Raw genomic sequence first — 23014 nt, 5'->3', positions numbered from 1 at the left:
TTCATCAGAATCTTGTTGTACTTAAGTTCATGAAATGTTAACTGTGTTTTTCCAGAATTTTCTGTTTGTTTTGAATTTCTGACATCCATAGAATTTTGTTTACTTCCCCCACCATTAAAATGACGTAGTTTCACCGTGGACTGTTGCTGATTGTTATGGTAACCACAAAGGCCATGGGGGATCATCGATAGTTCTTCCCATGGCCTTCATAGAGTACAAGTCACCTTATTGAGTGAGTGAAGGCTTGCCCAATGGGAAGCAGCCAGTGGCGGTTTCTATACCTCGAACTTTATCTGGAAGAGAATGTAGCTCTAAGGTGAAGATTACCTGACTGTCAGCCAAGGGAGAGACGTTTTCCTTTGATTCACACTAAAAGGTGTTGGTGATGGGAAACTGGCATTTGTCTGAATTACTACATTGGCAATGAGGATAAAAATTCCTTTTCCTCTCAATTTTTCTCTCTGGACAATCTCCAAATGTTAAGAAATTATCGGGAAAGAAAAAGCCAAAAGTTCCTTTTTGGGAAATTTGAGCCCTATATTGGGGAAGACTGGGTCCATACACAAATGTGAGTTAATGCATTTGGAAGGTCTAATATAGATGGTAAATATACAATAAATGACAGAGCCCTTAAGAGTATTGATAGGCAGAGAGTTTTGGGTGTACAGGTACACAGGACACTGAAACTGGCAATGCAGTTGGAGAAGACAGAGAAGAAGGCATATGGCATGCTTGTCTTCATTGGCCAGGGCATTGAGCTTAAGCATTAACTATGAGGAGAGGTTGGAGAAACTTGGTTTATTCTCACTGGAATGGTGGAAGTTGAGGGGGTGACTGAAAGAAGTCTGCAAGGTTATGAAGAGCATGGACAGAGTGGATAGTTAGAAGCTTTTTCCCAGGGTGGAAGAGTCAATTACTTGGGGGGCATAGGTTGAAGGTGTAAGGGGCAAGGTTTAAAGGAGATGTGTGAGGTATTTTTTACACAGACGATGGTGGGTGCCTGGAACTCGCTGCCGGGGAGGCAACGGAAGCAGATATGATAATGACTTTTAAAGGGCGTCTAGACAGATAGATGAATAGGATGGGAATGGAGGGATATGATCCCTGAAAGGGTATGGGGTTTTAGTTCAGACGGGCAGCATGGTTGGTACATGCTTGGCAGGCCAAAGGGCCTGTTCGTGGGCTGTAATTTTCTTTGTTCTTTGTTCCTCCATGCTAACAGCATTGAAGGAGATGAAAAGCAAAAAGTGATATTTCTAACAGCATGCAGGGTCCCAACTTTCAGTTTGATAAGAAATCTGACACGTCCGGATGCCCCAACACAAAAACTTTTAATGCGCTGGTGAACCTGGTAAAAAACCATTATGAATTGAAGACCCAATAATTCTCCAGTGATAATACTGGGAGAACTTGTTACTGAGTTCTTAGCTAGGATGTAGAAATTTGCTGAACACTGCAAATTTGGACTGCCTTTTAATGAAATGTTGCAAGACACATTGGTATGTGGCATAAATGACCCAACCCACCAAAATAAGTTGTTGGCAGAGCCCGATTTGAAGTTCACAAAAAGCCATTGAAATAGCCTTGTCACTTGAGAATGCAAAAAGAAATGGGTCTCAGGAGCTACACGGGGCATCAGGCAACAATGTTTTCTAATTAAGGGGAGGGACTTCATGCAACCACACCTCAATTATGAGTTCTTGTGTCAATCAGGTATTAAAGAGCCCATTCAAAATAGCAATCCTGATGACACTACCATCGGTTCAGAAATGGCAGTGCAGACTCGAAGAGTATTAAAGGATATACTCCAGAAGGGTGGTAATTGCTAGTTGATGGATTACTGCAAGCATTGTCAGAGATACAAAGGCCACTCAGAGCAAAATCAAGGAACACAATATGCAGTAAGAGCTTACAGTGGTGTCTCTGTTCACTCTACTTTGTATGGAACAGTTTTATCTCAGTAACTATTTAATATCTACTGCATGGGAGCTCTGAACTTACCCCGAATCACATCAACATTCGTGCTTCCAGTCAGAACAATGGAGTTCTTTTCCTGCACTTTCCATGTATACAGATTCTGATTTTCTGCTCCAATATGTCTGACTATTAGATAGGCTGTATTATTCAGATGGATCTCCTCAATGTTCTTCCTCCTGTTCTGCTGAAATGGGTCTTTCTGTTTCCAGTGAAGACTGACTGTATCTGGGAGTCTGGAGATAGTACAGCTGAGGGTGATGTCACTGCCCACTACAGGCCACTGTGAATCGATCTCAACTGTAAAAACAGATAAATGATGAAGATATATTCGTTCACGGGTTCTCTGTGATATATTCTATACAGCTTTTTCTTCAAACTGTCAGACATATTTAGCAGCCTCAACTCCCACATTGAATAGGATTACATAAGATATAAAGAGAGTTCTCCATGGAGTTAGCTCCCCATTGGATCAGCTTTCTTATGTTCACAACATACAGTCCTATCTTTCTGTTGCCTCTCTCAGCGTTCCTATTGCCTCTGTGCTATCAAGTGTTTGCTTAACATCTTTAGAGGACAATCACCTTCAACTCTCACCACAAACCCCAATCTCCATCAGTTACCAGTTCCAACAACCCCATGGCCATTGTGCCAGGAATTTTATGAGGATGGGCAAATACCTGTGAACAAGTGTTAATGCAAGGAAAGGTGATGGCCCAGTGGTATTATTGCCAGACTATTGATGCAGAAATTCAATCAATGTTCTGGGAGCCCAGGTTCAAATCTCGCCATGGCAGATGGTGGAATTTCAGCTCAATAAAAAATATGTGGAATTAAAAATCTACTGATGACCATGAAACCATTGTCAGTTACCAGACAAACCCATCTGGTTCACTAATATCCTTTAGGGAAGAAAATCTGCTGTCCTTACCTGATCTGGCCTACATGTGACTCCAGAGCCACTGCAATATGGTTGACTCTCAACTGCCTTTGGACAATTAGGGATTGGCAATAAATGCTGGCCAGCCAGCGACACCCATGGCTCATGAATAAATTTTTAAAATCATCCACTAGTTCTAATAGAGAGAGGATTTTTTTAAACTGAAATGGCTGTTTCAGTAAGAGATCCATTTGGATTGAATGATGAAACTGGATGATCATGATATAATGCTAATCTTATGTGAGAAAGGTTTGTGGAATTACTCACATAAAAGTTCTTGTCCTTACCTTTGATCCCAAACACTTCATATTGTTTCAGGATTCTCTTATTGGGCTGTGTCTGACTCCAGGTGAACAATCCCGCAAGTTCAAAGGCGGGGTTACTGATTCTCAGATTAAGGGTACCCCAGTCCTCAAAGATGCTCTGTGAAATGGTTGGTATATTATTGTACTCATTACTCCATTGTACAGTCCACCATTGACCCTCTCGGTGAAAAGTTCCCAGTCGTTTTGTAGTTTGTTGCTCTAAGTGTGGTCTCCATTCCCAGACAATGGGGCCATTTCCAGGATTGTCCGGCCCATTCAATACAAAGTTCCCTTCCCGATGGAGGAAATAAATATTATTCGGGCTTCCTGTGACGAAAGAGGACAAGCATTAGAAAATCAGATTTCAATCCCCTGAATCTAATTTGTGAAATTATTAACTAATAGAACACTTGTTTTTAATAAGTTACAGTGCATTTTAGAAATGTCACAGGAGACACATTTCAATAAGGAGGTGTATAGCAGAAAGTCTACATTATTAAACTGATAATGTTGAATTATTTCTTGTCGGACATTTTCTTTGCATGCATTGCTTCAGAAAAAGTTATATTTATGCTCTTTTGGTGAACAAAAACCGTTGCAAAACCTGCTCCAAAAGCGCTAAGGTGGCACTAATGCATAAAAGAACTGAAAGACAAAAACATTGAGGTGAAAATTATAAGATATAACTAAATGTCCAAAAAAAACATTTAGAGATTTTTCTTAAAGAGGAAGTGTAATTGTGGGAAGGTTTATTCATAATTTCAAATCATGGCTGCAGTTTGAAGACCAAGGATATTCATGTATGTTCTAGGAAATGAAGGAGAAACATGTTAAGACTCAAGCCAGAAACTCCAAGGTGTTTTGTGAAGTTAATCTGGACCCTAAGTTTTCTATTTGATTTTGGCATGGGTGAGCGTAAGTGGGGACGGGTGGGGTGGGGGGTGGAGTTCTCCCATCCTGCCTGCCACAGGAATCATAGTGGACAGGGGGCAGACTGTGCAAAGGCCAATTGACCTCAAGCGGGATTCTCTGGTTTTGTGGTGAGGGTGGCCGGAGAATCCAACCCAAAAATCAAATCAAATCAAATCAACTTAAATATAATTCAAATGAACTTTTATCAAACAAAATTTATTTAAGAACATAGTTAAAATATAACAAAAAATGCTTAACATAACTTTTACCAATTACAAGATTTATGTCAGTGTAGCTCCTAACAGCTGGCTATCTCTGCTATTCCAAGTTAAACACCAGCCCGCAGACATACACCCCTCTTCAGACTTGACATAGAAACAAGTATGCTCATGTGATGCTGGATTTACAGCTTTTTAACACCTGCTATGAATTGGTCTTTTGAATGTTGGATCAAATCTCTAAGGCTTCACAGTCCTAAAACTTTCCAAAAAGCCTCTGAAGAGACAGAGAGACAGACAGACAGACAGAGACACTGCCTTCTTCCACCAGTTTCAGGCAGCAACTGAGAAATTAAACTAAAACTCGACTTTTCTCTGAAGCATAGCTGTCCCTCGCCACGTGTCATAAATGTTCAATCAATCTCAATCAAGCTCCATCCATCAATTCCCAAAGGACCATTAAAACCCCAGAACACTACATTAGTACAGACTAAAATCAACGTAACATCAATTATACTGCCCCAGCAGCAATAAAGGATATGGTTATATAGGAGAGCATTTCATATGCTTTCTTTACAACCTTATCTATTTGAACTGCTGCCTTTAGGGACCCATGCAACTGTATACCAAAATCTCTAACTTAATCTGCCCCTCTTAATATATTCTCATTTATTGTGCACTGCCACAACTGCACGACCTCACACTGTTGAAATCCAGTTTACTGCCCACTCCACCAACCAGTCGATATAGTTTTGTAGATTATAGCTATCCTCTACACTATCCACTACTTGGTCAATCTTTGTGTCATCTGCAAATTTTCCAATTATGCCATCCACGTTCACATCCAAGTCATAAATACTTAACTCAAACAGCAAGGATCTCAACACCAAACCCTATGGAACACCATTTGAAAAAACTTCTCTTTCACAAGGGAATCCATCGATCACTACCCTTTATTTCTTGTTATTAAGCCAGCTTTTGATCCAGTTTTCCACATTAACCTATACCTCTTTTTTTTGCATTTTTGACTAATCTTCCATGTGGGACCTTGTCAAACGCCTTGCTAAAATCCATGTACACAACATGCACTGCACTACATTCATCAACCCTTCTTATCACTTCCTCAAAGAACTCAAACAAAGTTGCATGGTTTTAGCAAAAGCACGCTGACCAGTCCAGCCTTCTTATGTGGAGGTTAATCATATCTCTCAGGATTGATTTTACTAATTTGCCCATCACCAATGTAAGACTAACTGGCCTGTAATTGTCTGGCATTTCCTTCAATTCCTTTTTAAACAATGGAACTACTTTTGCACTGGAGCCAGTCATCTCTCCTCATTTGGGTTTGTAACAACTTTTGGGAATGTCCCAGCTAGATGGTGACAAATCGAGGGGTCTCACCCAAATCAATAACTTCTGGGGAATGTTACCTGGAACTGGTCATAACACTTCCGACAACAGGGATAATAAGTGACAAGAATTTTCAGTGGAGATGACAGCTATAGTGAGAAAACACTGAATCACTTACCACTGTGCTCCAAATAGTATGGGACTAAAAACTGAAGCTTGTTTTGATGAAACAAAAGGCATTTCCAATTTCCACTGCTTCTCTCAGCTTCCTGAATAATCAGTTGCAATGATTTCTCATTCCCATTCCATTCATTCAATGTTTTCTCCACAACAGTTTCCCCATCATTGCTGATCCAAACAAGTCTCATTGGTTCAGAGACATCAGAGACAGAGCAGGTCAGGGTAACGGTGTCTCCATCACTCACTGCATCAGATGGTTCAGCTGTGACTGTGGAAACAAGAAAATCATTTAGATTTTAAACAATGAAAACATTGAAAACAATGATCATTGAAAACAACAACAACATTCTGCCTCCTACCTTTAACTGTGATTAGTTTAATGGCCACATATCTAAATGGTTCCATCAAACATTTGTAAACTCCAGCGTCTTCAAACTGTACCGGGACAAGCCTCAAATTGAATTTCATGCCGTTAAAATGTGTCTCTGTGGGAGCCAGTCGATTTCCAAAGTATTTCCTATTTACATTGATGGCCTGATTTTTTGATGCAGTTGCTATTTCTTCCTCCTGACTTTGATAATGATCTGAATTCCAGCTCCATGTAGCAGTGTTGGAATCGTAGTTACTATAGCAAATCAGGTCAAGTTCACTGTGATCTGTGCCTGATCGATAAAGAGTATAACTCTCTTGATGTAAAGCTACAAAAGACAGACAGAGAACAACGTGCAATTTTATTATGGCTAAGGTTAAGAGAAAATTAAAAATTGCTGTTCTAATTATGTGATTGTGGTAACTTCAGATCATTATTACACAACTTGACCAAATTGTTTTCAAAGATGTGAACAGTTTAAATGTTGTAAAAGTTGCATATTGGGGGTGGTGGCATGATGGCACAGTGGTTAGCACTGCTGCCCCACAGCACTAGGAACCCAGAGTTCGATTCCCGATTAGGTCAATGTCTGTTTGGAGTTTGTATGTTCTCCCTGTGTCCGCATGGGTTTCCTCCGGTGCTCTGGTTTCCTCCCACTTTCTCAAGAAGTGTGGGTTAGTGGACTGGCCATGCTAAATTGCCCCTTAGTGTCAGGGGGACTAGCTAGGATAAATGCATGGGTTATGGAGATTTGGCCTGGATGGGACTGTGGTCAGTGCAGACTTGATGGACCGAATGGCCTCCTTCTGAACTGTAGGATTCTACGATTCTATGATCAGATATAGTAGACATACTAATTACTCAATATACCAATGCATGTGACAATAATAAATTAAATCAAATCAAATATCATCAGCAAAGAGAAAAGTAATGAGGTGCCATACCTGTCAGTTAAAGTTTATTAAGGAGATGTTGTTTGCTCCAGGACCATGATGGAAGATCCCTTAAAAATCCATGAATCTCTTTGCTTACATCACTACAAATCATGTGACATTATAATAGCAGAGATGCAATTGCTTTAAATGCATAACATCCCTCCCCCTTTTCCTCTTTACTCCCTAAATGACATATGATTGGGTTGGACCATATGGAATAGAAGCATGGGAATCCAAGCCAGTCAGGGGTATATCCTGGTGACTGGGGGATTTCAGTTGGAGCCAGGAAGGTGAAGAGAGCAAACCTGTGCAATGTTTTGGTCAGGACCTCAAGTGTAAATAGTTATCATTGTTAAATAAGCCCTTCTGTTGTTGGAGCCACATCACATCGCCTCCAGTTATTACACTGGTGACAAGGAGAAACTATGTCAGTCATAAGAACATAAGAAATAGGAGCAGGAGTAGGCCATCTGGCCCTTCGAGCCTGCCCCGCCATTCAATAAGATCATGGCTGATCTGTCGTGGCTCAGTTCCACATTCCCGCCCTCTCCCCATAACCCTTAATCCCCTCTCTTATCAGAAACCCATCAACCCGCGTCTTAAAAATATTTAGCGAGGTAGCCTCCACCACTTCATCGGGCAGAGAATTCCAGTCATCGAGAGATCACAACGCGTCATTAGAGGGGGAGGCAAGTGATTGTCAAAGCCAAGAAGCAAAAGGTATATGTCCATAAGATGCCTTTAATCGGGAAAATGAACTAATTTGATCCAGAGGTTGAAAGCTGGGGGCAATGCATCGAAAGGTTGCATTATTTTTTCAAGGCTACAGAGGAAAAACAGAAAGTGACTACTCAGTCTGTGGCCCACAAACTGACCACCTGGTGAGGAGCCTAACATCGCTTGAAGCTCTGGATAAAATCTTTCTTTCAAATAGAGGGACTAGTCAAAGACCATTTTAACCCCCGACCTCCAATCATCATGTTGAGTGTAAGTTTACAAGCCGTGAAGATGGTCCAGGTGACAGAATGTGCTGAGCAAGGTGTAAATGGATGACAAGGTATGCCCAATGAGGTTAACTGTTTGTGGTGAGAAATGGCTGCTGTGAAAAACAGACCAAGTAAGGATGCAGCAGATCCCGAGAAGGATAGTACAGCACCAAGGATGGGTGCATGTTTTCGGTGTGGAGGAAAGAATTTCCAGGGGATGTGCCAGTGTAAACGTTTTACATGTTTTTGCTGCAAGATAAAGGGTGATTTGCAGGCTTGGTGCAGAATAAGGCAGGCAGGACAGAATGCATAAAAAAAATTGATGGTTAAGGCAACACCGCTAAACCAAATAGCTCAACTAGGTCCAACTCAACAGGATACCACCTATCAAGATAGCCTTGATCGTCAACAGCTGATCTCTGACGATGGAAGTCAATACTGGAGCCACAGCGAACAAGCATTCAGATGCTTCCAGAAAGATCTGCACCTTTGAGGTTGAGATTGAGTTATTTTGAGGCCATTGGGTGGGATGCTGAAGACAATAGGGTCAGTTGCAATACTGGTATTCAATAGGAACCAGGCAGCACAGTTACCGGTTCTCGTGATTAAGAGTCGCAGGCCTTGTTTTATGTTTGGGACTGGTTAAAACAGATAGAATTGGATTGGTTGGAGATATTAAATGTCCAAGATGAAGGTTTTAAAGACACCCTGTGCAGATATTCAGAGATTTTCCAGAAGGAACTGGGTAGAATAAGAAGGGGTAAGTTTACTTGAACCTAGAGGCTATGCCTCACTTCTTTCGAGCTTGTCCAATGCATGACCCCACTACATCATAAAGCGGAAGTGGAGTTGAGAGGATTGGAAGACTTGGGTGTTATAAAACCAGTAGCTTTTCTGAATGGGCAGTTTACAACTGGTCACTGGCTCCCCATTCAGTTACCTGGATTTATTCTACACTTCACACAAATACTAACTCTGATTTTCTGTTCAATGTCTCTCTCTGCTTTTCCCCTCTTTCTCTCCCAAAGCCCCACTCTGAGCATCTGTCATTTCCCTCTGTCCACCATCTCTCCTCTACATTCTCATTATTTCCATCCTTCACTCTCTCGGTCATGGTCATTGATTCCTTGTCTTCTCTTCATCCTATTCTCAGTTCAATGTTTACTTGAAATGTTAATTTCTGCACCCCATTCTCTTCCTCCACCATGGACACGGGGGCTCCCCGATATTAGTATTGGGGGTTCTTGCCCTCATACCACCCCCAGAACCATCAGTATCGAGCCCCCCCCACCCCGCACCATAGGCATCATGTCTCTCAACCCCCCCCCAACCCCACTCACCACAAGCATTAGCACCAGGGGCTCTCCCCCAATAAACAAAATGTGAACCCAGGCCCCAATAGGGTTCTTCAGAGGGTCTGCCCTGGCACAGGTTGGCATTGCCAGTGTCAGGCATGTCTTTCTCCCCCAGGTGTGATGCTTAACCTTCTGCTCTTGGGCTTGGGGGGAGGGGAGGGGAGCTGTGGAGGAGGTCCTTGGACTGATACACGTTTTGAAAAAGCTGTTTTAAAGTTTGCTGGTATGACTTGATGCTGGCAAGGTTTAAATAATCAGTGAGGGGGAATCATGTGGTGATGGTAGGGGGATTTGGTAATGGTATGAAAATATATATAAATCTATTAAAATGAGGTTCTCACTCTTTGTGGGCATGAATCTCATTACATCACTGGTGAGGGGATAGGGAAAATCGGGAAATTAGATCTCACCGGTGAGAATCTCCTTTCCCGATTCTCACAAGAGTTTGCACCCATGTCGCCATTCTTGGTGATGGTAGATGCAAGTACAAAATCATCCCTTTGGAGTGTGCAATGGCTGAAATCATTTCAAATGGCAGTATTGAGGGGAAAGAAGACAGGTTTTTTTCAATGTTAATGTGTGCACTAACTTTCACATGCTGACAGGACATATGAAAAACTGATCAACATGTATGATTCCACTTTATAACTAAAAGTTTTATATTAATAACTGTTTAATATTCATGGTGATGAAAGTGCACTTACCCTGGTCCATGGAAAAACTTGCTTTCCCTGTGAGCACATTAGATCCACTTTCCTTCACTTCACACTCATACAAATCCTGATCTTCTGCTGCAACATGTTTGACTATCAGATAGACTGTGTTACTGAGTTGGATCTGATCAGTTTTGCCTCTGTTTAGCTGAGTTGAGTCTCTCTGTTTCCAGTGAAGACTGACTGTATCTGTGGGTTTGGAGATGGTACAGCTGAGAATAACGTCACTGCCCAGCGTAGGCCGTCGTGGACTTGACTCAACTGTGAAAAACAGATTTAATGTAAACAAGGGCAGGTACAATCCAATGATTAGCTTCTACCCATTATCAAGATGTGTTCCTTGCTGTGTTAGAAAGTTAGGTGAGATTGCACACAAATGCATTTGAATTGTAATAAGTTCCTGAAATTCTGAGTTTTGCCCCGTCAGTGTAAGTAGGCCAGAGCAAGACTGCTGACCTCTACCTCTGAACCTGCTGGAGAATCTGAGCTCAGATCAAAGTCCAATAGTCAGGATGATATTTGTTGAAGCACACACAATAGATATGTAATTGTCACTCAACAGCAGAGGCTGTAATGGAAATGTGTTTGCAATAATACCGGTCATGAAATATACACCAGTTCTAATCTGTTCTCCATTTGATTACCCAAGGCATGCACATGAAACAAACTGAGGAAGAGACTATTCGAGGGTCAGCTTCTCAAACCCAATACTAAGGTCATGGCTTGCAGGGTAGCAGTGATACGTACATTCAGTCAAGGGATGTGGGTGTAGCTGGCTGAGTAGTCATCACTAATTGCCACTCAACTGAGTGACTTACTTGATGATTTCAGAGGGCATTTAAGAGTCAACCTGTGAATCTGGAGTCACATGTAGGCTAGGCAAGGTAAGGATGGCAGATTTTCCTCCAGTAAGCAGATTGATTTTTACCGCAATCAACCAAGCTCATCCTTAAGCTTTTAATTCCAGACATTTTGGAATCCATAGAATCTATAGTGCAGAAGGAGACCACTTGGCCCATCGAGACTGCACTGATGATAATCCCACCCAGGTTCTGTCCTATTCCCGTAACTCCGCATATATTTACCCTTTTAATCCTCCTGATGTTAAGGGCAATTTATGATGGCCAATCAATCTTATCTGCACATATTTGGATTGTGACAGGAAACCAGAGCACCTGGAGGAAACGTATGCAGACATGGGGAGAGTGTGCAAACTCCTCACAGATAGTCACCAAGGCTGGAATTGAATCCGGGTCCCTGTCACTGTGAGGCAGCAGTGCTAACCATTGTGCTACCATGCTGCCTCAAATTCAATTCAATTCACACATCTGCCGTGGTGTTACCCTGTGTCTCTGGATCATGAGTCCAATGACAATACCACTATGCCACCACCAACGCCTACAAGCTTCAGACATCTGAAGCAGTACCTTTTTGTGGAGCAGATTATTATACAAAATTATCTCAGGAGGCCTCAGGTACAGAATGATCCTTTACTGAGGGAGAATTTAGCTTGGCCAATGCATCTAACCAGTGCATCTTTAAGACTGTGAGAGGAAACCAGAGCATCCAGAGGAAACCCACATAGACATGGGGAGAATGTACAGATTCCACAAAGACAATCACCCAAGCCAGGAATTGAACCCAGGTTCCTGGCACTGTGAGGCAGTAGTGATAACTACTATACTATCGTGCCACCCACATGTGATAGAATCTGCAGATCATGTACTGGAATTATCATCTATTTCAGTATACATCAATCAAGAAGGGGGAAAAAAAATCATCCTCAATTTTAGGAGACAAAATTGTACATGCCTTTACTATTGCCTCTGGCAGCTGGTTCCAGACACTCACTCAAGAGATTTCTCCTCTGAGCTCTTTGTATCTCTCTCATAAGAACATAAGAACATAAGAAATAGGAGCAGGAGTAGGCCATCTAACCCTTCGAGCCTGCCCCGCCATTCAATAAGATCATGGCTGATCTGAAGTGGATCAGTTCCACTTTCCCGCTTTCTCCCCATAACCCTTAATTCCCCTGTCTATCAGAAACCTATCTACCCGTGACTTAAATATATTTAGCGAGGCAGCCTCCACCACTTCAACAGGCAGAGAATTCCAGAGATTCACCACCCTTTGAGTGAAGAAGTTCCTCCTCAACTCTGATCTAATCTGCACCCCACCCCGCTTATCTTGAGGCTGTGTCGTCTAGTCCTGCTATCCTTTCTAAGCGAGAAGAATGTCTCTATCTCTACCCTATCTATCCCTTTCATTATCTTATATGTCTCTATAAGATCCCCCCTCATCCTTCTAAACTCCAACGAGTACAGACCCAGTCTATTTAGTCTCTCTTCATAGGCCAACCCCCCCCATCTCCGGTATCAGCCTAGTGAACCTCCTCTGCACTCCCTCCAAGGCCAATATATCCTTCCGCAATATACCCTCTCACATTAAACTTATGCCCTCTAGTTTTAGAGTCCCCTACCTTTGGGAAAAGATATTGACTATCTAGCTGATCTCTGCCTCTCATTATTTTATAATGTAATGTATAAGATTACCCCTAAGCCACCTACATTCCAGGGAAAAAAGTCACAGTCTATCCAGCCGCTCCATGTATCTCAAACCATGAAGCCCCAGTAGCATCCTAGTAAAGCTTTTCTGCACTCTTTCCAGTTTAATAATATTCTTTCTATAATAAGGTGACCAGAACTGTACACAATATTCCAAGTATGGCAACACTAATATCTTGTACAATTTCAACAAGACATGCCAACTCTTTCAATGTGCTGACCACTAAAACCAAGCATGCCAAATGCTTTCTTCACCACTCCATCCACCTGTGACTCCACTTTCAAGGAGCGATGAACTTGTATCCCTCAATCTCTTTGATCTATAACTCTCCCCAATGCCCTACCATTAACTGAATAAGTCCAGTCAGGGCTCGATCTACAGAAACACACCACATCGCATTTATTGAAATTAAGCTTCATCTGCCAGTTGGTTAGGATTATATTTTAAAAGTTTAAAAGAATGAGCTTTCATTTCAATAATGAGCTATAAACTCATTATGGCTATAAATTTCAATCAGGACTAGGCAGGGTAGATGCAGGAAGGATATTTCCTCAGGTGGGTGAAACCAGAAATATGGATCACAGTCTTAAGGATATGGACTGAGATGAGAAGAAATTTTTTCACCCATAGAATGGTGAGCCTGTGGAATTCATTACCACAGAAAGCAGTCGAGGTCAAAACATTGAACATTTTCAAGAAGGACTTAGACATAGCTCTTGTGGCTAATTGGATTAAAAGATATGGGAGGAAAGAGGGAATAGGTGAAAGAGTTGTATCAGCTGTGATCAAAATAAATGATGGAGCAGGCTCAAAGAGCTGAATGGCCTACTGCTGCTTCTATTTTCTATGTCTTCATGTTTCTATAAATAAATTAAAACAACTGCAAAATGATGAGGTGTGTTGCTGGTAGTACCGTTAAGTGTGCACACTCTGATTTGCTAATTGTTGGTCGATGTGGTTTCCACCTAGGCCACAAAATTTCAGATTTCATTACAGCCTCGGTCCAGAAAAGTAGTTGAATTCCAGAGCTGCAGTGAGAGTGCTTGTTCTTGTCATTAACAGAGCATTTGACCAATTGTGGCATCAAGAAGCCCTGGTGAAATTGAACTGAATGAGAATGAAGGGGGAAACTCTAATGGCTTGAATCCTAACCAACACAAAGGAAGATGGTTGTGGGCAGATAATCATCTTCTGCTGGGACTTCCTCTCCTTTACTGAATACTCACTGGGCGCCAGCACGATTTACAGCAGCTGCATAATATCCAAAGTGGGAATCAGCAGTGAGTGCTCAGATTACCATTACTCTCCAGGGTGCCAATTGCAGAGGGGACACTGGAGAAGGCAATGGAGACTCAGATAATCGCAACATGGGGTTGGGGGTTGGAGGTCAGTTCATTATCAGCTACGCAGATGAGGGGTGGGGCGGTGTGGAATCTGTCACAGACTTTAGTGGCCCTTCATGGATGAAAGCCTCTGGGTTAAACGTGAGTCAGGTGGCTGATATGCAAGCAGTGCTTCCCATGTCCTCCTTGATGAGCTTGTGGTGAGATTACCACTTAAGGATTACCCTTCCATAGAGGTAGTTGGAGAGCGGGAGGGAGCGAGTAACTCCATATGATCAGCTCAGGCGGCAACTGTCCCTGGATGTTCCATGAGATGACAGGCTGCATGGGCAGAATGGGCGACTCTGACAAGGAGTAATTCCCTTGAGTCCCAAAGACAGACATAGGGAGGAGGATGACTACAGTGAGAATTAACCTCCAAACACACGCAGCACTTTGAAGCCAGAGGGCAAGAGATATCTGGAAGTTCAAGGCCACAGGTTATGGAGGCCAGGCTGTTGGGAATTAATGTCTGGATGCCTGGCTGTTCAAATTGGAAGGCTAATTTAATTGGCAGCCCTTGAGAGCTGGGGGCATGAGGGTGAAGTTCACATGCTTCGGGAGGTTTAGTAGAAGGATCTGGCACCACATTGAATTCACAGAATCTTCAGGCTGAGTTTAATCCTCTATTTCTTTTCAAACTTCCAGTTTCATGTGTCTCTGGAGCTTCTCTGGTGTGTTTTTTCAGCATCTTATCTTCTGTGGTGAGGATGTTTCAGTGCAGAAAGTGTCGAATGTGTACTTTTCTTTAGCTTTTCACCATTTTAATGATGATGTGGACATTTTATCCCATGTTATTATCATGATGGATGCCATTTTAAGTTCTGTTAAGGATACTGCTTGGACATCAGGAAACAGTCTTGTATAAGTTACAAGAAAGTCTTTTTGTTTAACAATATCAAACGTATTTGCAGTAGTTATGGAGAAGTCTCCATGCCACACACTTAGACATCACTAGACTGGCCCTAGCTCTGGGTCATGTTTTCCTCACATCACTTATATGGGTGATATTGCACTCATATTGTCTCAGTTAGCCTTTTTGGTGGCAGATCCAGAGAACGTATTAATATTGTTGATTTATTTTCCAAAATTCTTTGGACTTTGGAATAGTTTCTACAGATTGAAGGGTAGCTAATGTCAGCCTGCTATTTAAAAAGGGAAGTACAAAGAACAAAGAACAAAGAACAAAAACAGGGAGAAAACAGGGAACTATAGGCCAGTGAGCCTAAAGTCGGTACTGGGGAAGTTGCTGGAGTCTATTATCAAGGATTTCATAACTTGGCATTTGGAAGGCAGTGATACAATCAGGCAAAGTGAGCATGGATTTACAAAAGGGAAATCATGCTTGAGGAATCAATTGGAATTTTTTGAGGATATCACTAGTAGAATTAACCGAGGAAAAACAGTGGATGTTGTTTAATTAGACTTTCAGCAGGCCTTTGACAGAAAGATCTCACATACCAGACTACTACACAAAGTTAAAGCAGGTAATCTCTTGAGTTGGATAGAAAGCCGTTTAACAGATAGGAAGCAAAGACTTGGCATAAATGGGTCTTCTGCTGATTGGCAGTCAGTGACTAGTGGGGTTCTGCTAGGACCCCAAATGCTCACAATATATATTAATGATTTGGAAGAGGGAACTGAATGTAATATCTGCAAATTTGTAGATATACAAAGTTCGGTGGGAGGGTGAGCTTTGAGGAGGATGCAAAGATGCTTCAGCGTCATTTGCACAGGCTGAGTGTGTGGGCATGTACATGGCAAATGCAATATAATGGAGATAAATGTCAGGTTATCCACTTTGGCAGCAATAATAGAAAGACAGATTATTACTTGAATGGGTGTAAATTGAGAGAGGTGGATATTCAATAAAACCTTGGAATCTTTGTGCATCATTTATTGAAAGTAAGCATGCAAGTACAGCAGGCAGTAAAGAAGGGAAATGGTAAGTTGGTCTTCATAATGAGAGGAATTGAGTATAGGGATAGGGATATTTTGCTGCAATTGTATAGGGCATTGGTGAGGCCACACCTGGAGTATAATGCACAGTTTTTCTGTCCTTATCTAAGGAAGGATGTCCTTGCTATAGAACATAAGAACATAAGAAATAGGAGCAGGAGTAGGCCATCTAGCCCCTCGAGCCTGCCCCGCCATTCAATAAGATCATGGCTGATCTGAAAGTGGTTCAGTTCCACATACCCACCCGCTCCCCAAAACCCTTAATTCCCTTATTGATCAGAAATCTACCTACCTGTGACTTAAACATATTCAACGTGGTAGCGCTTCTCGGCCTTTTGGCTAAGATCAAGTGTAGTATTGACATGCTGCACTTGGTTGAAGTCATTAGGTTACAAAGAACAAAGAACAACACAGCATGGGGAACAGGCCCTTTGGCCCAACGAGCCCGCGCTGCCATCTTCAAAGCATTTTCCTACCCCTACCTTGACCCGTGTGTATGCGTATGGTACCCCCATTGGAAACCAGATTCAGGGGAGAATAGTTTAGGGACAAGTTATGACACCAATCAGCCTAAGAGCACATCTTTGGGGTGTGGGAGGAAACCGGAGCATTTCAGCTTCATTTGAAGCAATTTTTTAAAGCGGCATCTGGGCCTTTTGGCTAAGATGCAAATTAGATCAAGCCTTGGAGGTGGAGCTACACCTACTCCAAACAACTTGGATCATGTAGGTCAAGCCCAAGACAGGAGGTGAGAGCCCTGTCTTGTCAGCTTGGATCGGGAATGTCCCAACTTGTTGGGACTCTGAATTGGCTTTAATTTGACTTGATTGGATTGGAATAAAGTTTTAAAAAAACATTCAACGCGGTAGCCTCCACCGCTTCAATAGCAGAGAATTTCAGAGATTCACCACCCTCTGAGAGGAGAAGTTCCTCCTCAACTCTGTTCTAAACTGACTCCCCCTTATTTTGAGGCCGTGTCCTCTAGTTTTTGTTTCCTTTCTAAGTGGAAAGAATCTCTCTGCCTCTACCCTATCTAGCCCCTTCATTATCTCTATAAAATCACCCCTTAGCCTTCTAAACTCCCACAAGTAGAGGCCCAATCTACTCAATGTCTCCTCATAATCTAACCCCCTCATCTCCAGTATCAACCTGGTGAACCTTTTATTCACTCCAATATATCCTTTTGCAAATAAGGGGACCAAAATTGCACACAGTACTCTAGTTGCGGTCTCACCAATACCTTGTACAACTGCAGCAAGACCTCCCTGCTTTTATATTCCATCCCCCTCGTGATAAAAGCCAACATTGCATTCGCCTCCTTGATCACCTGCTGCACCTGCAGACTGAGTTTTTGCGATCCATGCACAAGGACCCCCAGGTCCCTCTGCACAGTAGCATGTTGTAAGTTTTCATCATTTAAATAATCGTCCATTTTACTATTATTCCTTCCAAAGTGGATAGCCTCACACTTGCCAACGTTATACTCCATCTGCCAGATCCGCGCCCACCCACTCAGCCTATCCAAATCTCTCTGCAGACTTTCCGCGTCCTCCACACAATTCCCACTCATCTTTGTGTCATCAGCAAACTTTGTTACCCTACATTCGGTCCCCTCCTCCAGATCATCTGTGCATATGGTAAACAGTTGAGGCCCCAGCACCGATCCCTGCGGCACACCACTAGTCACCAACTGCCAACCAGAAAAGCACCCATTTATTCCAACTCTCTGCTTCCTGTTAGACAGCCAATCCTCAATCCATGCTAACACTTTACCCCCAACTCTGTGTACCTTAATCTTCTGCAGCAACCTTTTGTGAGGCACCTTATCGAACGCCTTCTGGAAATCTAAAAACACCACATCCACCAGTTCCCCTCTGTCAACCACAGAGAGAGTACAGTAAAGGTTTACCAGGCTGATTCCTGGGATGGCAGGTCTGTCATATGAGGAGAGACTAAGTCAGTTATGATTATATTCACTGGAACTTTGAAGAGTGAGAGGGTATCTTACAGAAACTTATATAATTCTGACAGGGTTAGACAGGATAGATTCAGAAAGAATGTTCCCAATGGTGGGAGAGTCCAGAACTGGAGGTCATAGTTTGAGGATAAGGAGTAAACCTTTTAGAACTGAGGTGAGGAAAAATTTCTTCACCCAGAGAGTGGAGAATATGTGGAATTTACTACCACAATGTAGTTGAGGCCAAAACATTGTCTGATCTCCAGAAAAAAATAGATATAGCTCTTGAGGCTAAAGGAATCAAGGAATATGTGAGGAAGGGGAATCTGGATATTGAATTCGATGATCAGCCTTGATAAAGATGAATGATGGAGTAGGTTTGAAGGGCCAAATGGCTTATTCCTGCTTCTAGTTTCTACGTTTTCATATTTCTACTCTTCTACAAAATATATTCTACACTGGGAGATATAAGCCTCATCTGATACTCGGAATCTTATGGTTACATATGAAATTATATATTGTTAGATTTTGTTTTAACTTACCTTTGATCCCAAACACATTGTACCATTCCAGGATTCTATTATTCTGCTGGGTTTGCATCAAGATGAATAATCCTGCTAGCTTAAATATGGGATTTTTGATTTTTAAATTGATGGTATTATAATCCCGTTCTATGTTATCCAGGTTGCGGTTTCTTAAGTCTTTGTTCCACTTTGCCTTCCACCCCCAATAACTTTTCGAAAAAGTAACAAGTGGCTCAATTTCTTGTCCAGAGTGTGGTCTCCATTTCCAGTCAACAGGGCCATCGCCAGGATTGTCTGGTCCTTTTAATGAAATATCATCTCCCTTATCCAAAAAATAAATATGGTTTGCGTTTCCTGTTAGAGAAAAGAATAAGGTAATCAGCAATGCTGCAAATTTGATCATCCCCATTTCTAAACAAAAGATAAAAGTTATGGACACGAGAGGCATGGTCCTTTTCTGGGTCTTACCACCCAGTATTAAAATTGCTTTGGGATCATAATGCTACTTCTTGTAACAGGAGATTTCTACTTTGTTCCAGTTGAAGTTGTAGCCAAGTTCCTGCAGTGACAATATGGTTTGGTTCTGCAAATTTCTTTTCTCTTAATGGATATGAGGAGGGGCTTTCCCTGTCTGGGCAGGCTCTCTTCCCTCTCTGGTTTTCTTTGTCTCCCAGATTAATGCACCCGAATCTGCTCTCTTGGTGTGTGTTAATAAATGTTCCTGATCACAAGCTGGCTTCTGTTTGGCAATCATAGGGTCCTATTATACCATTTTACCACTTTGGCAGAAATAATAGTAGGAGGGATTACTATTTAAAGAGCGAAAAGCTGCAGCATGCTACAGTGCAGAGGGACCTGGGGGTCCTTGTGCATGAGTCGCAAAAACCCAGTCTGCAGGTACAGCAGGTGATCAAGAAGGCGAATGGGATGCTGGCCTTTATAGCGAGGGGGATAGAATATAAAAGTAGGGAGGTCTTGCTGCAACAGTATGGGGCACTGGTGAGGCCGCAGCTGGAGTACTGTGTACAGTTTTGGTTGCTGCACTTGCGCAAGGATATTTTGGCCTTGGAGGGAGTGCAGAGGAGGTTCACTAGCCTGATACCGGAGATGAGGGGGTTGGACTATGAAGAGAGACTAAATAGACTGGGTCTGTACTCGTTGGAGTTTAGAAGGATGAGGGGGGATCTTATAGAGACATATAAGATAATGAAAGGGATGGATAGGGTACAGGTAGAGAGATTCTTCCCACTTAGAAAGGATAGCAGGAGTAGAGGGCACAGCCTCAAGATAAGAGGGGTGCAGTTTAGATTGGAGTTGAGGAGGAACTTCTTCACTCAAAGGGTGGTGAATCTCTGGAATTCTCTGCCCGTTGAAGTGGTGGAGGCTACCTCGCTAAATATATTTAAGTCACGGGTAGATAGGTTTTTGACAGACAGGGGAATTAAGGGTTATGGGGAGAAAGCAGGAAAGTGGAACTGATCCACTTCAGATCAGCCATGATCTTATTGAATGGCGGGGAAGGCTCGAAGGGCTAGATGGCCTACTCCTGCTCCTATTTCTTATGTTCTTATGTTCTTATTTTGATGATTGACAATCATAGGGCTCTATTTGACTGATTTTGATTCAGAATCACGCTGCAGAAGCCTGTGGGCAGAGCTTAACATGCCTGAAACCCTACGGCTCCGATCGGTGCCTCCAACTGCACAGAAAAAAAAAGACAGAATGCTGCTCCCCTGTCACATCCTTCACAGGCCAGATAATGTCTCCCCATGGCCCCACAAACATTGCCCCCACCCCACAACATTATTGACGCCCTTAATCTTCCACTCGCCTGCCACCCAGACTGATCATGAGCCCCTCCCACTGATCTCAGGCAAAGTAATCCACTTTCTCCAATTCCCCTCGCAATCTCAGGCAGAGTGGCAGCTGATTTTCTTTTTCTCCCACTGACCTCAGGCAGAGTGGCAGCGGACCCCTCTTCTCCTCCCTCCATTGATCTCAGGCAGAGAGCCTTCGGACCCACCTTCCCCCTTCCACTGATCTCAAGCAGAGAACTATTGGATGCTTGGCCCTTACTTCTTCACTAACTGGAGCGCCCAAATCAGATTTATATGGGGTATATCTGTTTCACACCAATCCTGGATGGGTGAACATGGTGGTAGAGGGAGAAGTGCCGGTAAACTTGGTCATGCAGCCCATTAAGTCAATTTAAATGCAGGCAAGTCCATTTAAATGGCTGTCATGCCCATTTCATGGTAATTTGCGGGCCTTGGTAATGGAGGAACCAGCACGGAGGCAGGTGCAGATCGTACTACTCGCCTCACGCCTGATTGTACCACATTTTCACGCCCAAAAATGGACACAATGCAATGGTAAAATTGGGTCCATCATCTCATCTTTTGATGTCCGTACAAGTGGAAACATCTTTTACTCTTGTAAGAATCCTCCTGATGTTAAAGCACTCCAGTCAGTCACCCTGGCTACATCCAAGAATCAATTTCTAATTGTACGGATGGAATGATAGAATTGTGGAACAATGACAAATTAATTTTTAAATTTTGTTAAGTTGTTGTATTGTTGGAATTTGCAAAGAAAACCCCTGAATCTTATTAAAAGGAACTGCCATGTGGAATTGAAGAATTTCTCCACTCCCACAAACCCCCCACCACCCTGAACTGCCCCCCTCCGCCCCAATCCTCTCTCACTCACATACACTTTTCTGCACAGAAGTTTTGTAACTTCGTTAGATGCCACAATAAAGTGAAAAGGAGTTGTGTTAGGGAGGAAAAAAATCACTTACTTTGTGTGAGAACAGTCTGAAGTGAAAACAGCAAAAAACTGATCACAAAACCAGCTGACATTTTCCTGCAGTGAAGTCGTTGGCTCAGTTCACAGATTCACTCTCTTTCCCTGCCAACTGCCTCATATAAAACTGAAGAAATGAGGGACAGCAGCTTGCAAAATTGTTGCTCAACTGGGAACTCTAAAATGTACAAGAAACATCTTGTAATGTAATCCACCACTTCCTGTGATTACTGGAACAGGAGTCATTTCATAATATTTTAAATAATACATGCTCCAACGTCTCGGACCCACCATCAACAGAGAATCTCCACTTCCAAATAAAATAATCAAAGTAAAAAACTCGAAATGAAGGATGGGATTCTCCCAAAAGTGCTGAATTGGTGGGAAAACTGTTCTAGATCACAACTGTTTCTTCAGTGCAGCTTCACACTTGAATCTCCCCACTCTGTGCAATGTAGAAGTCCCAATCGTGAATCTCGTTAAAAACCCAAGGGGGGCAGGGCCTAATCACGCTAGGGTTTTGACAGCTCCGGAACTCTGCATCTGCCAGTCTCCCTGGGACCCATGCAGTGCTGCTCCTCCAGTCCCCCACCATGGCCCAATTGTGGCCCTACGACAATTCCCAGGTCAACTCTGTGAGCAATAGGTAAAGATGCTGTTAACACATATATCTGTACAGCATAGAGAAATAGCTTAAAGTTAGGTAGACTGGATATAGCCAGGCACATTGATAACCCACATTATGGAAACAACTGTGAGTTTAGTCACAAACATAGGACATAAGGTTCGATGCTGCTAACACAGCAATAGTTAGGGATAATAAAAAGACTGCCTGTGGTGTGGAGATAACACCAGAGGTGTGATGTGCAGTGAAGCATACACCACATCCTGAAGGAATGTACGAGGTCCAAGTTACAAAAAGCAAATGGTCTGCAAGATGTGTTGTTTCTACAACTAAGCATAAAAGGGGGAAAAAGGTCACTGAGATAGTCGGGACAGCAGTGATTAAGTTGGCAAAGGATTGATTACCGCCAATCTGAACTGGACATGTAACAGTGTTGGATAAGATGGATGAGTTTGCTAATGCACTCTTGTGATAACAGGAGACATTGTTAGATGGGGAGTAGAGGGGATGGAAACTTGGGGCACCTTGAGCCAATAGGGGAATGACAACACATAGATGGGACAGGGACCACCAATTAGGGGAGAACAACACATTGCAAAGCCATTACAATGCTTGTAAAAAAGTATAAAAATGTGCTGCAAATCGATGTAAGGTGTGCCTATTTTATTGGACACCCGGTCTTGCAAGAACGTTAAATAAAATATCTTGCTCCTTCAGAACTTGACTTGACTAAATTGTTTGACTGTGAGCTGCGTTTCTCACAACTCTGACACCCCTCCCCCACCCCGGAGCACCCCAATGTCCAACCCACTGCCCCCCAGCAGTGACGATTCCCCCACCCCCTCAGCAGGCCTCCCCCATTGACCCCGCCCCCAGGGTCAGCTCCCCCAGGAAGCAGGCCCCTCTGGCAGACCACTACCCACCCCCCCCACCCTGACCTGATTCCTGGCTTTCCTCCA

The 23014-nt window shown here is 42.8% G+C and overlaps 2 protein-coding genes across 2 annotated transcripts in view; both read right to left on the bottom strand.

The window, feature by feature from the left end:
* Positions 1–23014, bottom strand: part of LOC145351648 (uncharacterized) — an 83017-nt gene that overhangs the window by 20616 nt on the left and 39387 nt on the right. Inside the window, exon 3 of the mRNA XM_080201208.1 lies at positions 2002–2274. Coding sequence (XP_080057334.1) covers positions 2002–2274 — 273 coding nt within the window. The remainder of the gene's footprint in view (positions 1–2001; positions 2275–23014) is intronic.
* LOC145351615 (uncharacterized) lies at positions 2635–21513 on the bottom strand. Its single transcript, XM_080201191.1, has 7 exons — positions 21426–21513; positions 18644–18979; positions 10230–10499; positions 6239–6577; positions 5878–6147; positions 3202–3546; positions 2635–2654 (listed from the first exon to the last, which is right to left on the bottom strand). Exons 1-7 carry the CDS (start codon positions 21484–21486, stop codon positions 2635–2637), a joined length of 1641 nt encoding a protein of 546 aa, XP_080057317.1. The 5' UTR covers positions 21487–21513.

The sequence above is a fragment of the Carcharhinus amblyrhynchos genome, chromosome 13, assembly GCF_965287045.1.
Source record: "Carcharhinus amblyrhynchos chromosome 13, sCarAmb.v2.hapA, whole genome shotgun sequence".
In the NCBI taxonomy this organism is placed as follows: domain Eukaryota; kingdom Metazoa; phylum Chordata; class Chondrichthyes; order Carcharhiniformes; family Carcharhinidae; genus Carcharhinus; species Carcharhinus amblyrhynchos.
This window is presented reverse-complemented; position numbering and strand designations above follow the sequence as displayed.

Bases quoted from the DNA above. Each gene is read 5' to 3' on its own strand.
- LOC145351615 (XM_080201191.1), bottom strand. From the start codon at position 21,486: ATGTCAGCTGGTTTTGTGATCAGTTTTTTGCTGTTTTCACTTCAGACT. The intron at 6,578-10,229 runs GTAAGTGCACTT...TGTCTTTTGTAG, and splicing joins AAGTTTTTCCATGGACCAGG to CTTTACATCAAGAGAGTTAT. The intron at 2,655-3,201 runs GTAAGGACAAGA...ACTTGTTCACAG, and splicing joins TGAAGTGTTTGGGATCAAAG to GTATTTGCCCATCCTCATAA.